This window comes from Crotalus tigris, unplaced genomic scaffold, assembly GCF_016545835.1.
Source record: "Crotalus tigris isolate CLP2741 ecotype Arizona unplaced genomic scaffold, ASM1654583v1 scf7180000024439.5362192, whole genome shotgun sequence".
Lineage (NCBI taxonomy): Eukaryota > Metazoa > Chordata > Lepidosauria > Squamata > Viperidae > Crotalus > Crotalus tigris.
This window is the reverse complement of record NW_024100609.1, coordinates 1759849-1784251: the sequence shown is the minus strand read 5'-3', so window position 1 is coordinate 1784251 and position 24403 is coordinate 1759849. Positions and strand designations below refer to the sequence as shown.

At 42.2% G+C, this 24403-nt stretch overlaps 1 protein-coding gene across 1 annotated transcript; it reads left to right on the top strand.

The window, feature by feature from the left end:
• Nucleotides 1-8235: 8235 nt before the first annotated feature.
• CMPK2 (cytidine/uridine monophosphate kinase 2) lies at nt 8236-21698 on the top strand. Its single transcript, XM_039331930.1, has 5 exons — nt 8236-9226; nt 12122-12236; nt 14291-14492; nt 19548-19781; nt 21110-21698. The coding sequence occupies exons 1-5, from the start codon at nt 8564-8566 to the stop codon at nt 21231-21233; spliced, it is 1338 nt and encodes a 445-aa protein (XP_039187864.1). The 5' UTR covers nt 8236-8563; the 3' UTR covers nt 21234-21698.
• Nucleotides 21699-24403: the final 2705 nt, after the last annotated feature.

The window sequence follows — 24403 nt, the reverse complement described above, 5'->3', positions numbered from 1 at the left end:
GAAAGGAAACCGCCCCAATAGCAGAGGAACAAAAGATCAACTCCTAATAGACAAAATGATCTTGGAAAACTGCAAGAGAAGGAAGACCAACCTGAATGTGGCATGGATTGACTACAAAAAGGCATTTGACTCTCTGCCACATGATTGGATAATCAAGTGCCTAGAAATAACAGGAGTCAGTAGAAACATCAGAAAATTTGTGCAAAGATCGATGGCACAATGGAAGACACAGTTGCAGATCAATGGTGAGAAGCTGGGAGAGGTTAATATCAAGAGAGGAATATTTCAAGGAGATTCATTATCACCATTACTATTTGTTATTGCACTGTTTCCTCTGTCAACAATACTGAATAACTCAGGACATGGCTATCAAACATCAAAAACATCTGCTAGACTATCCCACCTCCTTTACATGGATGATCTGAAGCTGTATGGAAAAACATCATCTGAAATAGAATCGCTGCTCAACACTGTCCGTATATATAGCCAAGATATTGTAATGGAGTTTGGCTTGGACAAATGTGCCACACTTACTATCAAACAAGGAAAAATAGTGAAAACTGAAGGAATCAAGATGCCCCACGAAAATAACATTAAGAGTCTGGATGAGGAAGAGTACTACAAATACTTGGGTATCCTTCAAGCTGACAACATCAAGCACACTGAAGTCAAGAAAAAGATTAGAGGTGAATACATCAAGAGAGTGAAGAAGATCTTAAAGTCCAAACTCAATGGAGGAAATACCATAAAGGCAATCAACACCTGGGCAATCCCAGTCATTAGGTACACAGCTGGAATAGTGGACTGGACTCAAGCAGAACTAAAAGCAATGGATAGGCAGACCAGAAAAATAATGACAATGAATCATGCCCTTCATCCACGCAGTGACATTGATAGACTTTATCTACCAAGGCAAATAGGTGGGCGTGGAATGCTACAAGTACATCAGATGGTTGAAGAAGAAAAAATGGCTTTGGAAGAATATTTGAAGAACAATGATGAAGATGCACTGAAATTAGTATATCAGGAAGGCTTACTAACTACTGGAGAGACCAAACTGGCCTACAAGAAAGACCAAATGAAGAACAGAATAGAGGCATGGGAAGACAAAGCACTACATGGCCAATACATGAAAAAAATAGCTGGGAAAGCAGATAATAATAAAACCTGGCAATGGCTAAGAGCAGGAAAATTGAAGAAAGAGACCGAGGGACTAATTCTGGCTGCACAAGACCAAGCCTTAAGGACAAATGCATACAAAGTCAAAATTGAGAAGACAGCAACAGACAGTAAGTGCCGCCTATGCAAAGAAGCTGAAGAAACAGTGGACCACTTGGTAAGCTGTTGCAAGAAGATTGCACAGAACTGATTACAAGCAGCGGCATGACAAAGTAGCAACAATGGTGCATTGGAAGATCTGCAAAAAATATCATTTGCCTGTAAGCAAAAACTGGTGGGATCATAAAATAGAGAAAGTCATAGAAAATGATAAAATTAAACTGCTCTGGGACTTCAGAATTCAAACAGACAAGCACCTGCAACATAACACCCCAGACTTAACAATTGTCGATAAGAAAGACAAAAAAGTCTGGATAGTGGACGTGGCAGTGCCTGGAGATAGCAGAATAGAAGAGAAAGAACTGGAGAAGATAACAAAATACAAAGACCTACAAATAGAAATAGAAAGACTGTGGCAAAAGCAAGCAAGGGTAGTACCAATAGTCATAGGCTCCTTGGGTGCAATCCCAAAACAACTGGAGCACCACTTGAACACCATTGGCATTGACAAATTCGCTATTAGTCAATTGCAAAAGGCGGCCTTATTAGGAACTGCTTCCATCCTGCGACGATACCTGTAATACCATCAAACATCCACATCTGCCTATCCCAGGTCCTGGGTAAGGACTCGATAGGTAGACAAAATGCCAAATCCAGTCTGAACATCTGGCTGACTGTGCGATGATTGATAATAATAATAATAATAATGAGGAGGAGGAGGAGGAGTAGGAGGAGGGACCTTGGAGATCATCTAGTCCAACCCCCCTGCTCAGGCAGGAAACCCTATACCATTTCGGACAAATGACTGTCCAGTCTCTTCTTAAAAACTTCCAGTGTTGGCGCATTCACCGCTTCTGGAGGCAGGTTGTTCCACTGGTTAATTGTTCTAACTGTCAGGAAGTTTCTCCTTAGTTCTAGGTTGCTTCTCTCCTTGATTAGTTTCCATCCGTTGCTTCTTGTTCTGCCTTCAGGCGCCTTGGAAAATATCTTGACTCCCTATTCCCTGTGACAGCCCTTCAAATGTTGGAAGACAATTATCATATTCTCCCCAAGCTTTGCCTTCCTTAGGCTGAGCATGCTGTACATACTTAGTTCCCTTAACATAGTGGTTCTCAACCTTTTTAATGCCGCGACCCCCAACCGGTCGTAAGTCAAGGACTACTCAGCTGGTGCAGCACCGTTTGCAGAATGGGACTTTTGGCCGGCTCAGCAGGGCAGAGACAGCCTGGACAATTCCTATTGGCTTTTGAAAGCCAATAGAATTAGACTCTATTCAAGAGAGTCTATTCTATTGGCTTTCAAAAGCCAATAGAATAAAATGGAGTAGCACAGCTAAGGAAAAGGGGAAAAAAATGGCGGACTGCGTTGTTTGGCAACCCCCGTGAAATGGTCGTTCGACCCCAAATGGGGTCCCGACCCACAGGTTGAGAACCACTGCTTTAACAGATCATCCTATGACTTAGCCTCCAGACCTCTTTTCATCTTGGGAAAGGGACACTCACCTAGTCCTACACCCACCCGCCCACTCCCACCTGACACGCCCTGTGTCACTTCCACCTGGCTGCAATGAGTCATCACAAACCCACCTTTGTGGGTGAATGGGATGACTCACTGCAAACAGCAAGCAGGGAAATGATAAAATGTGAAAGGCAAGGGGTGGATCCCCCCTCCCATTTTGGAGAAACGCCTTTTTTTCTTTCTGCTTCCTGAAGAGAGGTTTCTCTGCTAAGTTTGGCAGGGAAGGGAGGGACTGGGTCACGACGTGGAGCATGTGAGGATGATGAGTGCTGGATGCAACTTCTACATTTCTTTAGAGTTATAAATTCTCACAAAGCACGTCCATTTGCAGAAATCTCACTGAACCAGGGAAGAGATTCATCATTCCCCATTTGGTCAAATCAATCAATCAATCAATCAATCAAATCAGTGAGCCGTCATAGACCCTTTCACCCTCGTTGCTCTTCTTTGGACTCTTTCTAGGGCCCAGCATCTTTTTTGTGTCATGGTGACCAGAATTGGATGCAGTATTCCAAGTTATGCAATATTCCAAATGTGGCCTCACTAGCGAAATATAGAGCGGTACTATCACTTTTTGTGATCATGATGCTAACCCTCTATTGATGCGGCCAAGGATGGCCTTGACTTTTTTTGGCAGCTGAAGCACACTGTTGACTTATACTTATGTGGTAGCTTCACCAGGATACCTGAGATCCCTCTCATAGGCACTACTGTGCCAGGTACAGCCTATCCTCTAGCTATGCATCTGTTTTTTCTTGCCTGTGTGCAAGACCTTACTTTACTCACCACTGAACTACATCTTATGGGATAAAGGCCTAGAATTCAAGCCTGCCAAGTCAAGATCTTTCTGAATCTTGAGTGTTTTCCAAAATGTTGGCAATTCCTTGCAGAATCAGGAGCTAGGCTGGGTTTTTTTTTAAGCTCTCACTGCATGCACATAAATAGATCTTTTGCTTATAACAGCTATTAATCCAAACAAATGCAACTTTTTCTCAGACAGCAGTGCAGGAATGAGATCCCTTTTTTCCCTTGAATATTTTAAAGACATATACATAAAAGGCATTTTATTGAGCTTATATAGACTGTAAAGATGGGATCAAGGGAAGAGACTATGGCAGCATTCCATTCTTTTCCCATCCTAAAGCTCCTACTTTATTTATGCATGAGTAGCTAAAACTCCAGAACTCTCTTTCACTAACATGCAAGTATCATTATTCTTTGTTTATCATTTATTTTTATACTATTCTGAACTAGGTACCCTCCAGGCATGCTTGGCTACAGCTCTCATATGGGGGGATTTGGGTGTTAATCATGGTCAGTGAAGAGTTGTCCTAACACAGTGGTTCTCAACCTTTTTAATGCCATGACCCCCAACCAGTTGTAAGTCGAGGACTACTCAACCAGTCATAAGTCGAGGACTGCTCAACTGGTGCAGCACCGTTTGCAGAATGGGACTTTTGGAGGGCTCAGCAGGGCAGAGACAGCCTGGACAATTCCTATTGGCTTTTGAAAGCCAATAGAATTAGACTCTATTCAAGAGAGTCTATTCTATTGGCTTTCAAAATCCAATAGAATAAAAGGGAGTAGCACAGCTAAGGAAAAGAGGGAAAAAAATGGTGGACTGCGTTGTTTGGCGACTCCCATGAAATGGTCGTTCGACTCCAAATGGGGTCCCGACCCACAGGTTGAGAACCACTGATCTAGCATCACACAGAGGTTTCTATCATGACTACTAGAGAAATGATACTGTCATTCTTGGCATATGCTTAGAATAGTTCCATATGCAGGTTAATGGAAAAGCAGCATATATGATATGCTGTTCTGTTTCTGTTGTCATCTGGTCCAAGCAATATCAGCTCACCACAAATATTAGACTAGCCATACTGGATTAAAATAGATGGTAGAAGTAAGAACATGTCCAACCGTTTTGAATTTTGAATTTTGGTGAAGCAAAATTAGCAACATGGATAAAGTAACTACGGGCCTAATAACTGTACCAAATGAAAGCAGCAATAAGAATCGGATGGCAAAGTCGTAAAATAGCTGTGTTATTTGGAGAAAAATAAAAGTTGGCAACTGACTAGTAAATAACTGGAAGCAAATGCCGAACTAGCCAAATGTTTAGAGAGTCTGCTGAAGTTTATTCTCCTGTGAACATTCAAGGGTAGGGTTTGAAAACAAAAGTAGACACTTTGGAGCCTAGGCAGCCCAAACTAAGGACTCAAGGCAACATTCACAATTCAACATTCAAGAGTTTGAACTCTTAGCAGAGTCTAGGAGAGGCCTTCTAGCCTCAACTGTAGACATACAAGCAACTCATAGTTGGTGCTCTTTCTTCCCTTTTCTTCCCTCTTAGGAAAATTTTCCACCAGAGGATCCAGCTGTCTTCTCTCCCTGCGGAATGAGGTGTTTGCTTCTGCAGACCTGATAAAAGTAATCCAGCAGATATTTCCCCTTGGTGGTTGCTCCTTTTTCTCTTCAGGGATCTTTCTCAATCTTTTCCCACACCTGCCTCTTCAACAGACCAGCCATTACGCTCAGCAGGTCCTGAATCTGAAGGCACTCATTCACAAGAAGGCTGGTGCACTGCTTTCCCCATAAACATGTGAAAATGGTATGTCCGAAGACAGATGGTTGAATGGCAGGCACCCATAACAAGCAGAATAATCCATGCATCAGCATATACATTTCATCTCTGTCAATAATGGCTCTGGGGAAATTATGCATATGGCAATAAGAAACAGTGCCTTTTCTTGTGGAATAGATGAGGGGTTAATTGGAGTTCATTTTTTTTATTCCTTATCATTTTTTCCCCCTTGTTCCTGCTTTCCTGTCCCACTTTATTATTCTTGTTTGGGCAAAGATGAGAACACTCCTCAGTAAGGACACTGATAGAGCAACCATGACTTCTGCTATGTTTTTCCCCCACCCACAATGATACGGAGTCTAAATTGCCAGGGCAGTTCAGATCTCTAAACCAAACATCTGGAAGGAGATTAATTTTTACAGAAACATGTAAAAATGTCTGTTCTATTTTGTAGTTGATTCATCAGTGCCAATTCTGTACTATAAAGGTGAATCTGCATATTTATTCATGTTGTGAACCTCTTTTTTTGTAAACTAACATAGATCTTCTTACATTTCTTGTACTAATTAATTACACTTTTATACCCTTGAACCTTGTGTTAATGTTATTTGTTCAGTTACAAAATTAATTTGTCACTAGTCAGAGTGTATTTTAGACACAAGATCAACATATGCATATGTGTATATTTCTAAGTGTGTATAAGAAAATAACCAAGAAAAGAGATATTACAGTACTAATATTTTATCCTAGGCCGTATACAGGTAGTCCTTGACTTAGAACAGTTCATTTAGTGACCATTCAAAGTTACAACAGGATTGAAAAAAGTGAGTTATGACCAAGTCAGATTCACTTAGCAATAGCGTTACAAATTTAACGGCAGTGATTCATTTAACAACCGTGGCAAAAAAAGGTTGTACAATGGGGCTAAACTCACTTAACAATTGTCTTGCTTGGCAACAGAAATGTTGGGTTCAAATGTGGTTGTAAGTCAAGGGCTGCCTGTACAGTATTCTGTTGTTCTCCTAAATCAGCCCTCTTCCGCCAGTTTTTGAGTTGCAGTTTACATGTTTACAGCTGCTGTGATTATTCTGCTGGAGACAGTCAGTGTGAAGGTCTTGGGTTGCTGCTGTGGCCTCACTCAAATAAAGTTGGCTACTACAAGGTCCTGTGCCTGACCCATTTTCCTCCCATTTTTTGCTGCCTTGCAGGGCAGACAGATTACTTAAACAAGCTGTCTCTTCCTGAGCTGCTTTTCACTTCAGCTTCAAGGGCAAGTTAACCAGCTCAGTTCCCTGACCTTAATTGGTTGATTAGAACTCTCTGGCAGCTGCTGCTTGAAACTCACCAGACCTTAATCAGTTTCACTCTGAAGGCTTTTGTAGTCAGCTCTTGAAATAGGTTATAATGTCTGCATTGGTTAGGAAATGATTTTTTTTCAGTCACTATTTATTATCATTCTACTTGCAGATGGTACTAGCTGGGGTAGTAGCTAACCAAGCTGTACTGTGAAGGCCATGGCTTTCATAGCTGTGAAAACTGGGTCAAAATTATTAAATGAAGAAAAAATATATGTATATACTGTATGTAATGTGAAGGCAAGAGCCATCAAAGAAGAGCCGGAAGACACTTGAAAAAGGAGAATGACCAAATAAAAGGTGGCTAGATGTTTTCTGATAACACCAGTAGGACTTTACAAGAAGTCAAAAGTTCAGTTATTCATTGACAATTCTGATTACATGTCCATCAGATTTCCAAAAATCAGAACTGATTGAAAAACAAATTAAAGCAGAGGTGAGGAACCTGCAGCCTTTGAGATGTCACTGAACATCTTCCGGTAGCTAATTAGCATGGCTGTTATTGAGGGATACTGAGTGTTGTTTCGCAACATCTGGAGGATCAGAGTGCTAAATGCATAGCAGAATTGAACCAATGTTCCATGTATGGATACCTTATCTTTAACATTGTTATTACCATAACTCTTGAGAGTAGACATTGAGTGCAGATAATTATGTTTGTGCAAAGCAAATATTCAGTAGGGGAGTTTCAAATGAACAGGAATTTGTCACACATACACAAATAGGCTTTTCTGTATATTTGGAGTTAAATCTTGTATGGCTTCTTTGCTGTGCTTCATCTATTATAGGATCTTAGTTTTTTTTAAAAAAATATCTCTAGTTAGTGGGAGGTCTACAGGCCGCAGAAAATGAGCTGGGGAACTGCTCTGTTCTTGGGGTCCAGCTTGCCCACTCCTGCTTTAAAGTATTGGAGGCTTCCATTTTATTGAGGCTATGCAATATATTTGCAGAGAAACCACCCTAATTACATACTAGATTAAAAGTTGTTTTAAGAAATTAAAAAATTGTAAATGTATTAATATGCATTGGCATCCATCAACCCAAAAAAACCCAAACCCACTGAACATGCCATAGTTTAACTATCAAGCTAGAAATCCACAGAAATTGGTCAGAAATCAAGTTCCATGGTGTTTCTTTTTCCTATCCATACTGTCCAATTTCTGTATCCAAACTAGGAAGACTGCCTTTTTGGAATCTTACTTACAGATGCTACTGTAGGAATAATGCTTATTTTGCAGGTCAGTGTCCATGGCAGTTGGGCACTAATTCAAATAAATACCCTTTTGTAATAAAGGCGGGCACTTTTTATTTTGTATGTTTAACATCTTCCCAGAAGATACAAAGGTTAATCCGATGCACAAAAATCAGCAAGCAATGTGCTGTCTCCCAAGCTCATTCACCTAAGATTTACTTGGATCCCAAACTTTTTTTTCTCTCTTCAAAATAAACCAATGGCAAATTTATCAGAGGGGCTTTGCCCGTCTACTCAGATCTCTCTGTAAACTTTCACTTTCGTGAAAGTTATAGGCTTCGTTTCCCAATTTCGGTCTCTGTTTCCCTTTTCGTATTTCCCGAACGACTTTTGACACAGCTCATATGACTCTTGACACGGTTTCTTGAATCCTAACTTCCTCTCGGATAAGTTTTGTTTTGCTATGCAAAGTCCCAAAAGAGAGGCAAGCGGCGCGGATGTTTGCTTTCGTTTCTCCGACAAGCCTCTCCTCCTGCGATAACAGCCGTCGGTTTTGATTTCCCGTTCCCGAATGGGCCGGGCCCTGGGCGGCTTCTTAAGGCGCTCCCAGTTTCGTGTCTCTCCGGTGCGTTCATGCTGCCGCGCAGCACCGCTGTGCCCCCCCGGTTGCTGCGTTTAACCATGGAGAAGCTGCTCTCTGCAAACCAAGCGGGCTGGCTTGAGCGCTCCTTCGTGGTCGAATCGGCAGGCGCTGAGGTAGACTTTTTCGCCCTGAGCAGCGCCGGCGGGCAGCCAGCCAACCGCGCGCGGCCCCGGTGCTTTTTGCCTCCTCCAGGCAGATGCTATTCCTTCGGCATCCCCTTGGCGCCAACCCCGCGGGAGCGCGTCCGGGCGGCCCGGCTGCAGAGCACTTTGCAGCGCCGACTCGAGCAGGCGCCTTGGGGCGCTCGGGGCAGAGTCCTGCCGCTCCTCTCCTACAGCCCTGGCGGAGCAGCGCTGGAGAAGGGCTTCTTGATTCAGGACGAGCAGGGCCTGCCGGAGACGCGGCCCTTTTTGGAAGAGCTCTTGGGAGTCCTGCTCCCAGCGCCGGCCCACCTTTCTGTGTACGAGCAAGCCGAAAGCGGCAAGCTCTGCTGCGCCCTGTGGGGTCTTAAGGGGGCAGGAAAGGAGAAAGAGCTGCTGGGCAGAGCTAATGTGGTGGCCGCGGAAGAACCGGAATTCCACCCTGCCGTTCCTCACCTTCTGGGCAACACCGTCTTCAGGTGCCGGGAAGCTGCCCGACAAGTGCTGGAAGAAGTAAGTGTTGGGATAAACAGGAGTTCGGCAGAACCAGGCCTCCTTTTCAGGACGTAGTAGTCCTTTTCAGGTTGTCCTCGACTTACAATAGTTCATTTAGTGGCCATTCAAAGTTACAACGGCACTGAAAAGAGTGACTTATGACCATGTTTCACACTTATGACCGTGACCCATGGTCACATGATCAAAATTCAGAGGCTTGGCAACTGGTTCATATTTATGACGGTTGCTGTGTCCCGAGTTCATGTGACCACTTTTTTCAACCTTCTGACAAAGTCAGTGGGGAAGCCAGATTCACTTTACAACCCTTCTACTAACTTAACAACTACAGTGATTCACTTAACAACTGTGGCAAGAAAAGTCATAAAATTTGGCAAAACTCACTTAGCAACTGACTTGCTTATCAACAAAAAGTTTGGTCATAAGTTGAGGACTATCTGTATACAGACAGAGGAAGGGTGTCACTGGGCAAGGAAAAGCTAGATAGTGACCAGGTGGCTTCTATGGATAGAGTGATGGAGAAGATTTGATAGGGTTAGGACAGTGGTTCTCAACCTTTCTATTGCCGTGACCCCATAATACAGTTCCCCATGTTGTGGCGACCCCCAACCACTTATACATCACCGGGTGCCAGGGGCGTGGCCAAAGAAAAGGGGGAAAAATGGTGGACAGCCTTGTTTGGCGACCCCCATGAAATGGCCGTTCGACCCCAAATGGGGTCCTGACCCACAGGTTGAGAACCACTGGGTTAGGAGATCATACAGGAGAAACATCTTTGCTGGGTCTAAACCAGGGGTGTCCAACCTTGGCAACTTTAAGACCTGTGGACTTCAACTCCCAGAGTTCCTCAATCAGCATGCCTTGCTGAGGAATTCTGGGAGTTGAAGTCCATGAGTCATAAAAGGGCTGAGTTTGAAGACCCCTGATCTAGGACTAGGTCAATGTTTCACAAACTTGGTAAGTTTATGATGGTTGGACTTCAACTCCAAGAATTCCTCAGCATGATGTGATAAATCAGAGTCCCCAATAGTGGTCAATACAGTATCAATTATCAATAAGATTATTCATAGTATTTATTAGTAGTATTTATTAAAAGTAGTATTTATTAAATTATTTTCATATAATGTTTGGGACCTGATGAACCATCTGAAATTCATGAAGGGGTTGATAAGCTGACGGATTTGGGTCTTGTGTTAAATAGACCTTGTGGCCTACATGTGTCTGTGCCTGCAAGAGGCATAATAGTCCAGTTAAATTGCCTTAATTGTGGCAGTGGTAGCAGCAATCACACTAACTGGGTCAAAAGTTGTCATGGTTTCTCCGAGAAGCTTTTCATTTCTTGGGCCTTCACATCTGGAGCATACAAGTAATCCTCGACTTATGACTGGTTGCTTAGCAACCATTCAAGAATCACAAAGGCCTTCTCCAGGAGTATGAGCTGACCAATGGCCCTGCATTTATAGCTTTTCTTCAGTGTCCTGTGGTTACACGACTGCTTTTTATGACGTTTTTTTAAAACCAAAAACTTATTTACTTCACGTTTTCAGCAAACCCAGCCCACAGCAAACAACTGGTTCTCTTAAGGTGATGGCCGTGGAAGAACCAGAATATAAGCATTCGCTTAATAACTGCCACAAAAATAGGCTCAGTCACAATGTGACCCGCTCTGGCTGTTGTAAGCTGTCTCTTTTGGTTTTAGTTGCTTGGGTTAAGGCAGGGATGTTAAACTGCAGGCGGGATGCATTATAGCAAAACCACGCCCATCCCATTGCCGGCAATGGCAAAAAAGTCGCGATATGTCACGTCACGTTGTGAGTTTGACACCCCTGGGTTAAGGGGTCCTTGGTGCTCTCTGAGCTTGCTTGTTTTCTTGCAGATGTTTCATTACCTTAACTAGGTAACATCATCAATACTGATATTACCTAGTTAGGTAATGAAACATCTTCAAGCTGGCTGAGGAATTCTGGGAGTTGAAGTCCACAAGTCTTAAAGTTGCCAAGGTTGAGAACCCCTGCTGAGTTTAAGAGGAAGAGGTGGCTCTCTTGTTTCTAACTTCAATAGTAACCTATTAAGTTTTGAGATTTGTTCTGTATAATTATTAAGTTCTCAAAATTAGCATAATACTGAATTTCTGAAAGTCTTATTGCCCAGTAGAAATTTAATAATTAAGAAAAACAATTGCAACTTTTCACTTATTCGTTACTGTAAGTCTTTATTGAGAGATTCCCTACTGCTATAGAAATATTTTATTCTCTAAAAGTTGTATCCTCTCAAAAGCTTCATTTGAGCCATGTTTTTATATATTATTAAAGCAGTTGAAGTATACTTTACCAAGGCCTCTTGATTTTTTTGTTTTTGAATAATAAAATCTGAAGGGAAAATGTATGAAAAATCCTGGCGGAGAATGTAAATTGTGTATCAGTATGCAAAATATGACACCGTGTTGTTCAAACTTAGTTTTTCGTTGTCTGCATTCTGTTCATACTCCGTAGTGTCTTGAACAGGGATTATATGTGTTATCTTGAAGAAAATATGGATAAAGGTGGACGTGGATACATATTCCATAGAATCTTATAAAATGTTTATAAAGAATCTTACATGTTTAATCGCACAATATCTTTTAAATTAGATCAATCAGACTTAAGTCTTTTAAGTGTCATTTTCCTATGATCTACCCTTTGAATGGCCAAGATACAGCTCCTACATGGAAGACAGAGTTTTCAGCATCTGTCTCTTGTGAACGTTAGCTGAATTTCTTTCAGGTGACAGAACTGTTGCTCAGGATGCAAGGAGCCCTGTTCTCTAGTCTAACTGGCACTTCAAGTGGACATCACAAGCATCGAGCCTCAGGTCCTGCTTCTGGTCCTTCAAAATCAATGTATTTTCTCGTTACAGTGCACTTCAATAATTCCTGAATCTAGACTGATTCTAGAACTTGTGGATAAGTGTCCTAAACATCCCAAGAAAGGAAATTTTCCTGTAATAGTTATTGAAGGACTAGATGCAACAGGTAAGGAAAAAAAAACATTAAATCATTTTTTACGAAAGCTTAGGCTTTTCTTTGACTGACACATTTCATATAGTATCAAGTCCACTTACTTTGTGGGTTTGCATAGCACACTGAACTGAAAACAAACAGGTTAAGGTTTGTGCAACATTTTAAAACTATTTTTTTTTAAAAAAATCAAGGTTAAGAGTAGACAAGTGAATACATTAACATGTTCTCTTGTCTGATTGTTTCCTAGGCAGCATCTCTTCCCCTCTTTCCTCAAGATCATTCACATAGTACATGATAACTGTAAGATTTTATAGTTTAGTACAACTACTTTAAATAGCACTCAGAAGCCTCTTGAAGATCAAAAGCTGGGGGAAAGAATGGTAGCCCCATGCCTTTTTCAGGTTCAGTCAACAAGCTACTGGAGTTCTTCCCTTTGTCTAAAAAGACCAATTATTTTCTGTGTCCAGCAGAGGGGAGGGGCTGGAGTGTCACTTTTTTTTTTAAGGTAACTATATCTTCCTAAGGCAGTGGTTCTCAACCTGTGGGTCGGGACCCCATTTGGGGTCAAATGACCATTTCACGGGGGTCACCAAACAACGCAGTCCGCCATTTCCCCCCCCCTTTCCTTAGCTGTGCTACTCCCTTGTATTCTATTGGCTTTTGAAAGCCAATAGAATAGACTCTCTTGAATAGAGTCTAATTCTATTGGCTTTCAAAAGCCAATAGGAATTGTCGAGGCTGTCTCTGCCCTGCTGAGCCCGCCAAAAGTCCCATTCTGCAAACAGTGCTGCACCAGTTGAGTCGTCCTCGACTTACGACCAGTTGGGGGTCGCGGCATTAAAAAGATTGAGAACCACTGTCCTAAGAGGTATATGGATTGACAATCTGGTATGCAATCCTAATTTTTTGCAGATGCTGATGAATAGGACCTCAATTTCTAAATAGAATACATTGGCTTTACTTGCTTAAAAATTAATTCTTGCCATTGAAAAATACCAGCAGTTTAGCTACTATGTGTAATTGTTTCCTTTTTCACCACTGCCTTTAGAACAGTTTTACCAGGAGAATTTTAAATCCCTTTTTTGTAAATTGTAGTTGCATTGTAGTCATAAATCAATACTGTAAGGCATGCAAGTGACATACTGCTCAGAATTGTTTGCAGGTGATTAGTTATTTTGGAGGTCTAATGTCCAAAGGAGCAAGAAAATAAAATGGCAACAATTAAATGGAAGTGAAGTATGATTGATAGTAATTTGAGGAATAGTGAAAACCAAAATCTTTGTCATATGGTAGGGTTGGGTAACTGACAGTGTGTGGATCAAATATAGCCTGCAGATCCATCTTTCTACCTCCCTCAAATTCCCTTTGCCATTCTTGTGAGGATCATAGGAATTGAAGGCCAACATAGCATAAGGACACAGGGTTGTGAAGCTTAGATCCTGTGCTATCTTAATCCCAGTTTATTCAGGTACAAGAAAGTTGCTTCTTGCCTTCATGATATCTCTTCACAACAGGATTGGTGGCAGTTATGAGGTAGTGTTACTAAGAAAGTAGGGGGATTCCATCCTGGAGCAGTTTAAGGATTCAACTCTTCTTCCTTCAAGTCACAGCAACTAGCAATAGCACTTAGACTTATATACCACTTCACAGTGCTTTACAGCCCTCTCTAAGCAGTTTACAGAGTCAACATATTGCCCCCAACAATCTGGGTCCTCATTTTACCGACTTCAGGAGGATGGAAGGCAGAGTCAGCCTTGAGCCGGTCAGGATTGAACTGCTGGCAGTTGGCAGAATTAGCCTGCAATACAGCAATCTAACCACTGCTCCACCATGGCTCTACCAAGAGAATGGCTGATAGTTATTTTTTAAAGCTACCATCAGCTTTAGCATTCCATTTGTCATAACCTCTCCACAAAACTGCCTTGTCTTCAAATAAGACAGGGAATGATCCAAACATGGGCTATTGCCTATGATACCAACAATCTAATCTAAATTCTTGCAAACTTGATCAATCTACGGGCTGTGTCATAACGAAGGGCAACTTTCCTTCCTGTAATCACATGTAGGCAAAACAACAGTGACTCGTTTTTTGAAAGACTCATTGAATGCTGTGCTCTTGAGGACTCCTCCATCTTGTGTTAGCCAGTGGCGGAAGATTTTTGATGATGAACCACCACTCATACGGAGAGCATTCTATGCACTGACTAACTACATTGTGGCTTCCGAAATAGCTGAAGAATCTTCTAAGTCACCAGTGATTCTAGACAGGTTTGCAAAAAAATTAAGTGTTTCCAGTAGAAGAAAATGTAGCTCAGAGATGACCTGTGGTGTCTTTGGGACTCTTTGAGCTTGGTTGTTTGCTTGCAGATGTTTCAAAACTGGCTGGACAAGTTACTCCATATAAACAGGGAGCAAACCCCACATTTACTTGCAGAGATGATGTTACATAGTTGGGCATTGAAATGTCTGCAAGAAAACAACCAAGCTCGAAAAGCCTCAAGGACTCAACAAAAATAAAGGCTCTTCATTGAAAAAAATCGCTAATTTTACAAGTTGTGTTTCCAGTATTTTATGAAAGGTAGAAATAGGAAGTTATCATGAATTATCATTATAATTATCCATTGTCAGTGGTTATTTTACTGTATTACAGTTCTGAACTTTCGTAATAATCAGTGGCTATGCATATGTTAGAAAAAGAAAATGGCAAACCACTTCTGAAAAAACCTTGCCAAGAAAACTGCAGGGAATAATCTAGAGCAGTGGTTCTCAACCTTTCTAATGCCGCGACCCCTTAATATAGTTCCTCATGTTGTGGTGACCCCCAACCATAAAATTATTTTCGTTGCTACTTCATAACTGTAATTTTGCTACTGTTATGAATCGTAATGTAAATATCTGATATGCAGGATGTATTTTCATTGTTATAAATGGAAAATAGTGATAAAGCACAGGTAGTCCTTGACTTACAACAGTTTGCTTAGTGACTGTTCGAAGTTACAAGGGCACTGAAAAAAGCGACATGACCATTTTTCACACTTATGACGGTTGCAGCATCCCCAGGGTCATGTGATTTACATATTTATGCTTGGCAACTGATTCATATTTATGATGGTCACATTGTTCCAGGGTCATGTGATCGCCTTTTGCAACCTTCTTACAAGCAATGTTAATGGGGGAAACCAGATTCACTTAACAACCATGTTACTAATTTAATCTCTCTCCCTCTCTCTTTCTCCCTTTTTCTCTCTATCTCTTCCTCTTTCTCTCCCTTTCTTTCCTTTTCTTTCTCTCTCCCTCTCTCTCTCCCTTTCTTTCGCTCCCTTTCTCCCTCTTTCTCTCTCTCCCTGTAACTCTCTCTTTCTCTCTCTCCCTCTCTCTCCCTCTCAAAGATCCTTAAAATCCTTAAAAGTTATGCTTGGGTGGAAGACTTTTTCTTTTACAGATGGGGTGAGTTGGCAGACAAGTACTCAAAAAAAAAAAAAAAAAAAAAAAAGGAAAAAAAAGTGCGAATAGGCGTCCAGTAGCTAGCTTGAGGTTTCTGAAGGACTTCTTTCTCTTGCCACCGGCTTCTAGGAGTAAAAGACATCCAGCGCTGCAACCAGGCACCCTGGACTGGCCCTTCCAGGGCTTCCTGCACCGGCTGATTTAGTTGTTTGCAACCTCCTTTTGTGGCTTGAGCGGGTGGGAAGGGACACGGGCGGGAGAGATTCCTTCTTTCTCATCCGAGGAGGGAAGTTATGTTGGACCGTCGACTCTGTGTTGAGCCCCGCGGGCCCGACATTCACGGGCAGGCGGGAACCCGCCCGCCGAGTCGCCACCTCCCTATCGCCCTCCAAAGAAATCCCATCTTGCTCCGAAGGGTCTCCAGCCGGGGAGAGGGACAATCGGACGGGGGGGGGGCGGGTCCTGGAAGACTGGAGGGGTTCAAAGCCTCACCCGCTCCGACTTTCATTCACTCTCTGGGATCTGTTTCTCCAAGCGCTCGATCCAGCTGCGGTCGGGATCCCAGCGGATACTCGTGAGTAAACCCGGCGGATACCCCGCAGGGTTTATTCACGAGTAAGGGAGAGAGTCAGTCCCGACTCAGCCCTTTACCCCGCTAAGGCTGCGCGTTGATTAACAGGCTCCCCGGGTTTGTTTGGTGTTTCCCCCCCCGCCCCCAACCCTTCTCCCTCGCCTTCTCTCGCGCCGCCAAAGACCCTTTTTAGGATGGGGAAAGTTAGATATCTAGAAAGCGAACTTCTTCAGGAGGGAGTCATTTAAGGGCGGCGGCGGCGAGAAGGCGCTTCTGGGATGCTTACTCGCAAGTAAACCCGACGGCTTCCTTTTCCACCCTCCCCCCCCTTCTCCAAAGTGGATTACGCATTTGGCGAGGGAGCCGGTTTTGCAGTGCGCGCCGCGCGGACTCCCATTCCCCTCCCCGCGAGCTAAGAGGAGCCAAATTATGTGAGGGAGGGTGGGGTGGGGGGGAAATTTTCGAAGCATTCCCTCCGCGCGCTCCCCCCCCCCAGAAAACGACCTCCTCTGCCTGCGAGGATGCTGCGAAAGGAAAACAAGGAGTTGGGTGAGTGGGATGCTTAATGCTTTTTCATGGAAGTTTCCCAAAATAGAAGGATACGACTTCACAGCTGTCCCAGATTCCAGCTATTTCATTCTCTCCGTCCAACATTTTCACCTTCCACTGAGCGTACTTGATTCTCAGCTAAATGTTTTCTGACAAGTCCCTCTCTCAATGCATTTCCTTTTTCCTAACAATTTCTGGCAGTGGAGTATACACTTCCCCAATCGGAGCCTCGCCTTTGGATCCCGACCAGGCGGGGAGGCAGAATAAAAGGAAGCCATTTAAAGGTGGGAGGAGGGAAAATCCCGAGGTTGGCTTGCTCCCGATTCACCACGAAAAAGGCGAAGGGAAGCTTGCAATTCGGGCTGGCAGGCAGGCAGGCAGGCTTGCTGGCTTTCTCGCCCGCGCCTTCGCTTGCAGCCGGGTGATTCCGAGTTTAAGTGCAGCTCCTAGTAACCCCGAGGAAAATCCCATGGATGGGGGTGGGGAGACTCAATTAAGGTTCTTGCAACCCCCACACGCAAGGGCAGAGACCAACCCGTTTTTGTTTTTGTTTTTTAAAAAAGCTAAATTTTAAAAAAAATACAATCCAAAAAGTGCTATTTAAAAAAGCAATTGCACTGAATGCATCAAGGCGAGGTGGCGGAAAGAAAAGATGATCGCCAGCACTTTTATTCACAGACACCAGATTTTTTTTCCCCCAGATCATAAAATGTCCATTCCTCCCTCCAAAAGGTAGGGAATCAAAATACAAAAGGAACCCATCCCCATGGCAAAGCCCTCCGGCGTGCTAATTCCACAGCTAACTTCCTTCCTCCTACCTCATCCCCCTCAACTCCTCGCCATCCCGTCTCCCCTCTTCCACTGAGGCGCGAGCGACTGCAGGCAAGCACGATCTGAAGCAACTCCGCCGGCTTCACAGATTCCCCGGGAAGATACGTCACAGACGCCAATATCTGGGCCGCGGCTTCTGATTGGTGAAAAGGCTGGGAGAAGGCGGGCTGAGTCCTTGGCTCTTGCTAGCTCTGCCTGAGAGGCGGGGAGTTGCTCCTTTGATGGTTTCAGTCTTACAGTTCTCTGTGTTATTTTTATCCGCTTGGACAGGCTAGAGGAGCGGTGTCTCGGTTCCTAAGACCATCGGAAATAGGTGTTTTCCGATGGTCTTAGGCGACCCCTGTGAAAGGGTCGTTCGACCCCAATCTGATCTAGAGGCAATCCTCTGAAGTCAGAAGTAATTGAAAGCACCCCCCCCAAAAAAAGGCTAGATGATGAGGATGATCTGATGACAATCTGACGATAGCAGTAGCAGAAAAGTATCACTCTTAATTTTCAATTAATGGGATCAAAACAACCGTGGACTTTTCTGATTGCTGAAAAGGACTGGTATTTGTGCTTTTAATTTATGTCCCCATCTCTATTGAATGAAACTGAGGAGCTTCCAAAGCAACCGGTGGTATAATGGATGCTGTGACTGCCATATCTGTGCTACAAAAATGTATTAGGATATAATGGTTCTTAAGCTGATACCTTGAATTTGGCTCCTTTGCAATTTGGCTCCTTAAAAATTTCAAATTATTTTTAAAATAGAAAATTCCTAGACCTCATTTGAGAATGCAGAGTTCAGTTTATTTCTAAAATATATCAGCCATCCAAATTACTTTTTTCATATGAGTAACATACAGATTGGTCAAAATACCTTGCCTGATCTTTCAGTACTATAATTTCCTAAAATTAGTGAACCACATAATGCCTCATCCTTTAAGTTAGCAAAACAAAGAAATGTGTGAATTGTAAGAATGTGTTTTAATGTGATATTTGTTTATCAGCTGCTTGGAGAGTTTGGGAGTGACTAGATAAATACAGTAACAGAGGTACTAGAGGACCTAAAGCCATTTATTCTTTTTCAGGCTTGCTCACTCAGGATGACTAATTCTGATTTTTATGTAATTTATTGTGTCTCTTCCTGTGTGTGTATCACATATATACCACATTATATTCATGTAACTTAATATTAGAAGGAAAATAGATTTTCTAATTTTTCTAAAAATGAACTTTTTAAAGATTTTTTTTCTCATATTTATGGACTGTATTGAGTTTGAGGCTGGTGTTCATCCTGCAGTCTAAAGAAAAGTACCTGTACCACTGTCTTTGTCACTTTCTGATAAAATTTTAAATTGCTTGAAACCATTCAGATCAAGTGAAAGAAAATATTTGTATACTTGTTAAAATTTACATACTGATCTCTCCAACAAGACTCAAGGCAGCTTACGAAAATGCAACATTAAAATACCAATGTCTCACATTACAGCCACAATGCAACAGGAGGCTTCCCCCTCATTGTAATTTTGCTCTCAAAGGACTCCAGGAAAGCTAGTTTTATTAGGAAGCATTTGGAATGCTGTTCCAGAGAAGTGGGGCTGCAGCTGAGAAGGCTTGTCCCCTAATCCCTGAAGATGACATTCCATAAGAGAGAGCCCACCCTTCCCCATGACCAGGAGTAGGCAACCTTGGCTCTTTTATGACTCGTGGACTTCAACTCCCAGAATTCCTGAGCCAGCATGGCTCAGCTTGGAAACCTCTCCCTTTTCCCTCAGCATGGCTGGCTCAGGAATTCTGGGAGTTGAAGTCCACGAGTCATAAAAGAGCCAAGGTTGCCTACTCCTGCCCATGACCATTTTGAGGGAGGCAGAAAAAAAAAACAATGGTTCTAGAAGCAAAGAATGATAGATCTGAAACTCACACTAATGCCTTTATTTGGACAGATATTGGCACAGCACTGCAGCATACGCAGTAGCAACTGAAATAACTGGGGACGTGCAGAATCTTCCTCCACCTAAGCACCTGGTGTATCACTGGCCTGATGATCTTCTGAGTCCAGACATTGTTTTGCTGTTGACTGTTAGTCCTGAAGAAAGAGTCCGGAGGCTACAGGGGCGTGGGATGGAGAAAACAAGAGAAGAGGTTGATTTGGAAGTGAATGATGTCTTCCGTCAAAAGTATGTACTAAAATGCAAAACGGTGCCACTATATTCCTTATTAGTACAACTGTGAAAATCTTGCTGTTTTTATGTTAAGGAAAAAAGTGTAATGGGGTTTAATTAATTATAGGAAATTAATTATGAATATCTTGGGGAAGAGAGTTATGCACTGGTATTTGTGGATGAAAAGACCCTTTAGAAAGTCTATGTGTGTGACATTGCATTTTTCAGGGTCTGCTGCCTTGGGTCAGGGGTCCTAAAGTACCAGCTTATTTATTTATATAGGATAGGATAGGATAGGATAACAGAGTTGGAAGGCACCTTGGAGGTCATCTAGTCCAACCCCCTGCTCAGGCAGGAAATCCTATACCATTTCAGACAAATGGTTGTCCAATCTCTTTTTAAAAACTTCCAGTGTTGGAGCATTCATAGCTTCTGGAGGCAACTTGTTCCACTGATTAATTGTTCTAACTGTCAGGAAATTTCTTCTTAGTTCTAGGTTGCTTCTCTCCTTGATTAGTTTCCATCCATTGCTTCTTGTGCCATCAGGTGCTTTGGAGAATAGCTTGACTCCATTTTCTTTGTGAGATATTGGAACACTGCTATCATGTCACCCCCAGTCCTTCTTTTCATTAAACTAGACTTTCTTTCTTTCTTTCTTTCTTTCTTTCTTTCTTTCTTTCTTTCTCTTTCTTTCTTTCTTTCTTTCTTTCTTTCTTTCTTTCTTTCTTTCTTTCTTTCTTTCTTTCTTTCTTTCTTTCTTTCTTTCTTTCTCATCGGCATTTTACATGGAGTAGCAATATATATATATTAACATTTCACCTAGATTAGTAAACACAATAAAATATACATGTTAAAAAGGTCTATGTTCAAATACCAAATATCTAGGCCAGGGCTGTCAAGCTGCCACAACGAAACCGCGCCCACCCCATTGCCGGCAATGGGGAAAAAGCTCTGATACGTCGCGTGATGTCATGTGACGTTGCAGGTTTGACATGTCTGATCTAGGCAATCTAATAGCCATTGAAACGCAGCATCATTTATATTTTAAAAAATCAGATACCAGACCAGTATATGCCCTCAGCTTACAACCGGTCACAATGTGATCTACAGTTTGATGTGGGACACTGCAGTCACACTAAGGGGAGGATTCTATGCTTCATTTATACAGAATCCCAGCAGATGCTATGTGAAGTGTAATTGTGCTCCATAACCCTTCCAGTGCAGTATTTAAACCACAATTCATAGCTTCTGACATATTCTACACTAAACATTTTGCCGTTGACTCTTAGTATGAATCCTAAGTCTGTCTACATTTGATAATGCTATGATTTTTTTTAAAATAGAGTTGAAGAGTCTTACAGAAGAATGGAAAATCCAACATGTCAAATCCTTGATGCCAATCCTTCTGAAGAAGATGTTGCCAAAGCTGCTCTACACTTGATTAAAAATCAGTGCCATTTCCCATAACTGTTTGTGTATGTACTATTGTCAGTAATTGGAATCAAAATTTCCCATGGCAAACACGTAGGTGTTAATATTTTCTGAACAAGTGAGAATCATAAGGCATATGCAAAACAATAGACCTTCATGTGGACAAGCTAATTTTTAAAATGTGTAACCCTACTGAAATGCACTACTGCTAAAGGAATGCAATTGTTACTCTCCATAACTAAAAACAAAATATGTATATGCACGTTCATGATATAAACCTGATTGTATTGACACTAATTTTGTATAGATTTTGCAAAACATTCTGCTCCTTGTTCTCGGTCTGAATTAACTTCATGACAGTATCACATAGACAAATTATAGTATGTCTTTAATGAGGTGGGCTTATCAAAAGGTAGAATAATTAAGGACTTTAACATGAATTACTATAGTCACTGGAGATAAAATTCTGAATTGAAGTGAAAGATAAATGGTATCCAGGTGTCCTTGTGTGTCCTTCTATTTTTTTTTTTGCTATATTTGTTGAAAATACTTCACACTTCAAAAAGGCGAAAGAAATGCAGATTGTCATTTTAAAAGGAAGAATATGTGCAGAGGAATAGCTGTGCAAAGGTTCAAAATCAGTTCTAGTGTACTGTGAAGATGTTATGTTTCTACGATTTCTCTGGCAGAGAGCATCAGGAATCTGCCTTCTTTTCTTCCTCCCTCCTTTGAATTCCTGCTGGTTTCTCCATTTACTTGGTTTGTGGGAAGCCTGCAGCGAGAAAATGGGGAAGCCGTCAAGGCCAAGGCCAACAGGCAGTTAAGTGTCTGCTGCTGGGTAGGGGAGGATGCAATAGGGTGAGTGAGATGTGGGTCAGGAATGGTATGTGGGGTTGCCCTATTGGTGCCACATGGGTTGGGAAGGGTATGGTATGGATCTTCTAGTCCAGTGGTTCTCAACCTGTGGGTCGGGACTCCATTTGGGGTCGAACAACCATTTCACGGGGGTCGCCAAACAACGCAGTCCGCCATATTTTTTCCCCTTTTCCTTAGCTGTGCTACTCCTTTTTATTCTATTGGCTTTTGAAAGCCAATAGAATAGACTCTCTTGAATAGAGTCTAATTCTATTGGCTTTCAAAAGCCAATAGGAATTGTCCAGGCTGTCTCTGCCCTGCTGAGCCCGCCAAAAGTCCCATTCTGCAAACAGTGCTGCAAGTTGTCTGCAGCGAAGGCGAGCTGTCTGGAAGTTTCCACCCCTCCCTGCTGAGCAACTACTAAAAATGTAAGTAAAAGAGGGCCAGGGGTGGGAGGTGGGAGGCTGGCAGGCGCAGGAAGGGTTGCTGGCGCGCGTGGGGCCCGGCGGGTGCCTTACCTCCCTTGGGCTGGGCCAGCTGGTGGCCCAGCCGGTGGTCGCCCTGTGCCGTCGCTGCTCCTTGCCAGCTGGTGCAGGGGGCGGCACCACGCATGCGCGGCACTCCCAGGCAGGGAAAGCCCTCGACTTACGACCGGTTGGGTAGTCCTTGACTTATCACCGGTTGGGTAATCCTCGACTTACGACTGGTTGGGGGTCGCGGCATTAAAAAGGTTGAGAACCACTTTTCTAGTCCAACCCGCTGCTCAAGCAGGCCTTTAATTATCTTAGTTGCTCTTTGCACTTTATCAAAGTCTCAACATGAACTGGATGCAATATTCCAGAAGTGGTCCTTCTAAGAATTTATAAAGCGGTATTGATATTTCACGTGATTTTGATTCTATGCCTGTGTTTATACAACCAAGGATTGTATTAGCTTTCTTGGCTGCTGCCTCACACTGCTGGCTCATGTTTAAGTGATCGTCCACTAGGACTCCAAGGTCCCTCTCGCAGTTACTATTTTTGAGCCAGGTTTCGCCTAATCTGTACTTTACCTTTGGTTTTTCCTGCCTAAGTGTAAAATCTTGCTTTTCTCCACATTCAATCTCATGTTGTTGGATAGGGTCCATTGTTCAAGTCTATCAGGATCTGTTTGGATCCTGAGCTTGTCTTCTGGGGTGTTGGCTACTCCTGCCAGCTTAGTGTCATCTGCAAATTTGATCAGATCCCCTTCTATTCCCTCATCTAAGTCATGAACATATTGAAGAGTACTAGGCCTAAGATGGAATCTTGTGGTACCCCACTGCTTATTTCTCTCCAGGTGGATGTAGTGCTGTTGAGGACTACTCATTGAGTATAGTTTGTTAGCCAGTTACAAATCATTCTGGTGGTAATGCTGACTATCCCACATATTTCTAATTTATCAAGAAGTAGGTTGTAGTCTACTTTGTCGAATCCCTTGTTGAAGTCTACGTATACTAGGCATGTCAAACTCGCGATGTCACGTGACATCGTGTGATGTATTGGGACTTTTCCCCCATTGCCGGCAATGGGGTGGTCACGGTTTCGGCATGACGCATCCGGCCTGCAGGCTGGCAGTTTCACATGCCTGACGTATACTATGTCCGGAGCATTTTGCTGGTCTATTAATTTAGTCACTTTGTCAAAGAATGAAATCATTTAAAATATTTAATATTTTATTTAATATTAATATTATTAAATATGTTCTATTGTAATAAAATTTAATAATTTTAATAAACGGATTCAATAAAAATTTAATAATGTTATTAATATTTACTATTTAATTTAAATAAATGAAATCATTTAAAAATTCTTAAATCATTTAAAAATAGCTAAAAATACTTAACCTAAAAAATAAACCTTGCAACGACAGGTATTATTTTAAAGCTTCTGTTGCAACATAGGAGAAAATGATGGCATATTAATATATTTAAAAGAGTGGCAGAACATAAATGCCTTATATGCAGGAAGGATAATAAAAGTAGCCTGGAATACCTTATTAAAGGGATTCTACTGATGGTGCCTACATCTTGGATGTTTTCTTCTATGGTAATAGAGCAAACTCAAGACTACCACTGTGTTCCTTTAATCACCGTAAACATTCCAGAGTTTATAAATGAACAAGGTTAACAGTTGTGTTGCATTGTAACAAGATAATTAACATAGCAACCCTATATTTTTTTCTTTGGTAAGAATAAGCCTGTACACTCAATGGGAGTTGCAGGGAGCTCTTGTATAGTGACTATTTGCAGATATCACAGTGATGGAAAAACAACTTTACAATCAGTCGTCACATTTATGACCTTAGCGGGTGTGCAAAGCAAAGGAAAACTG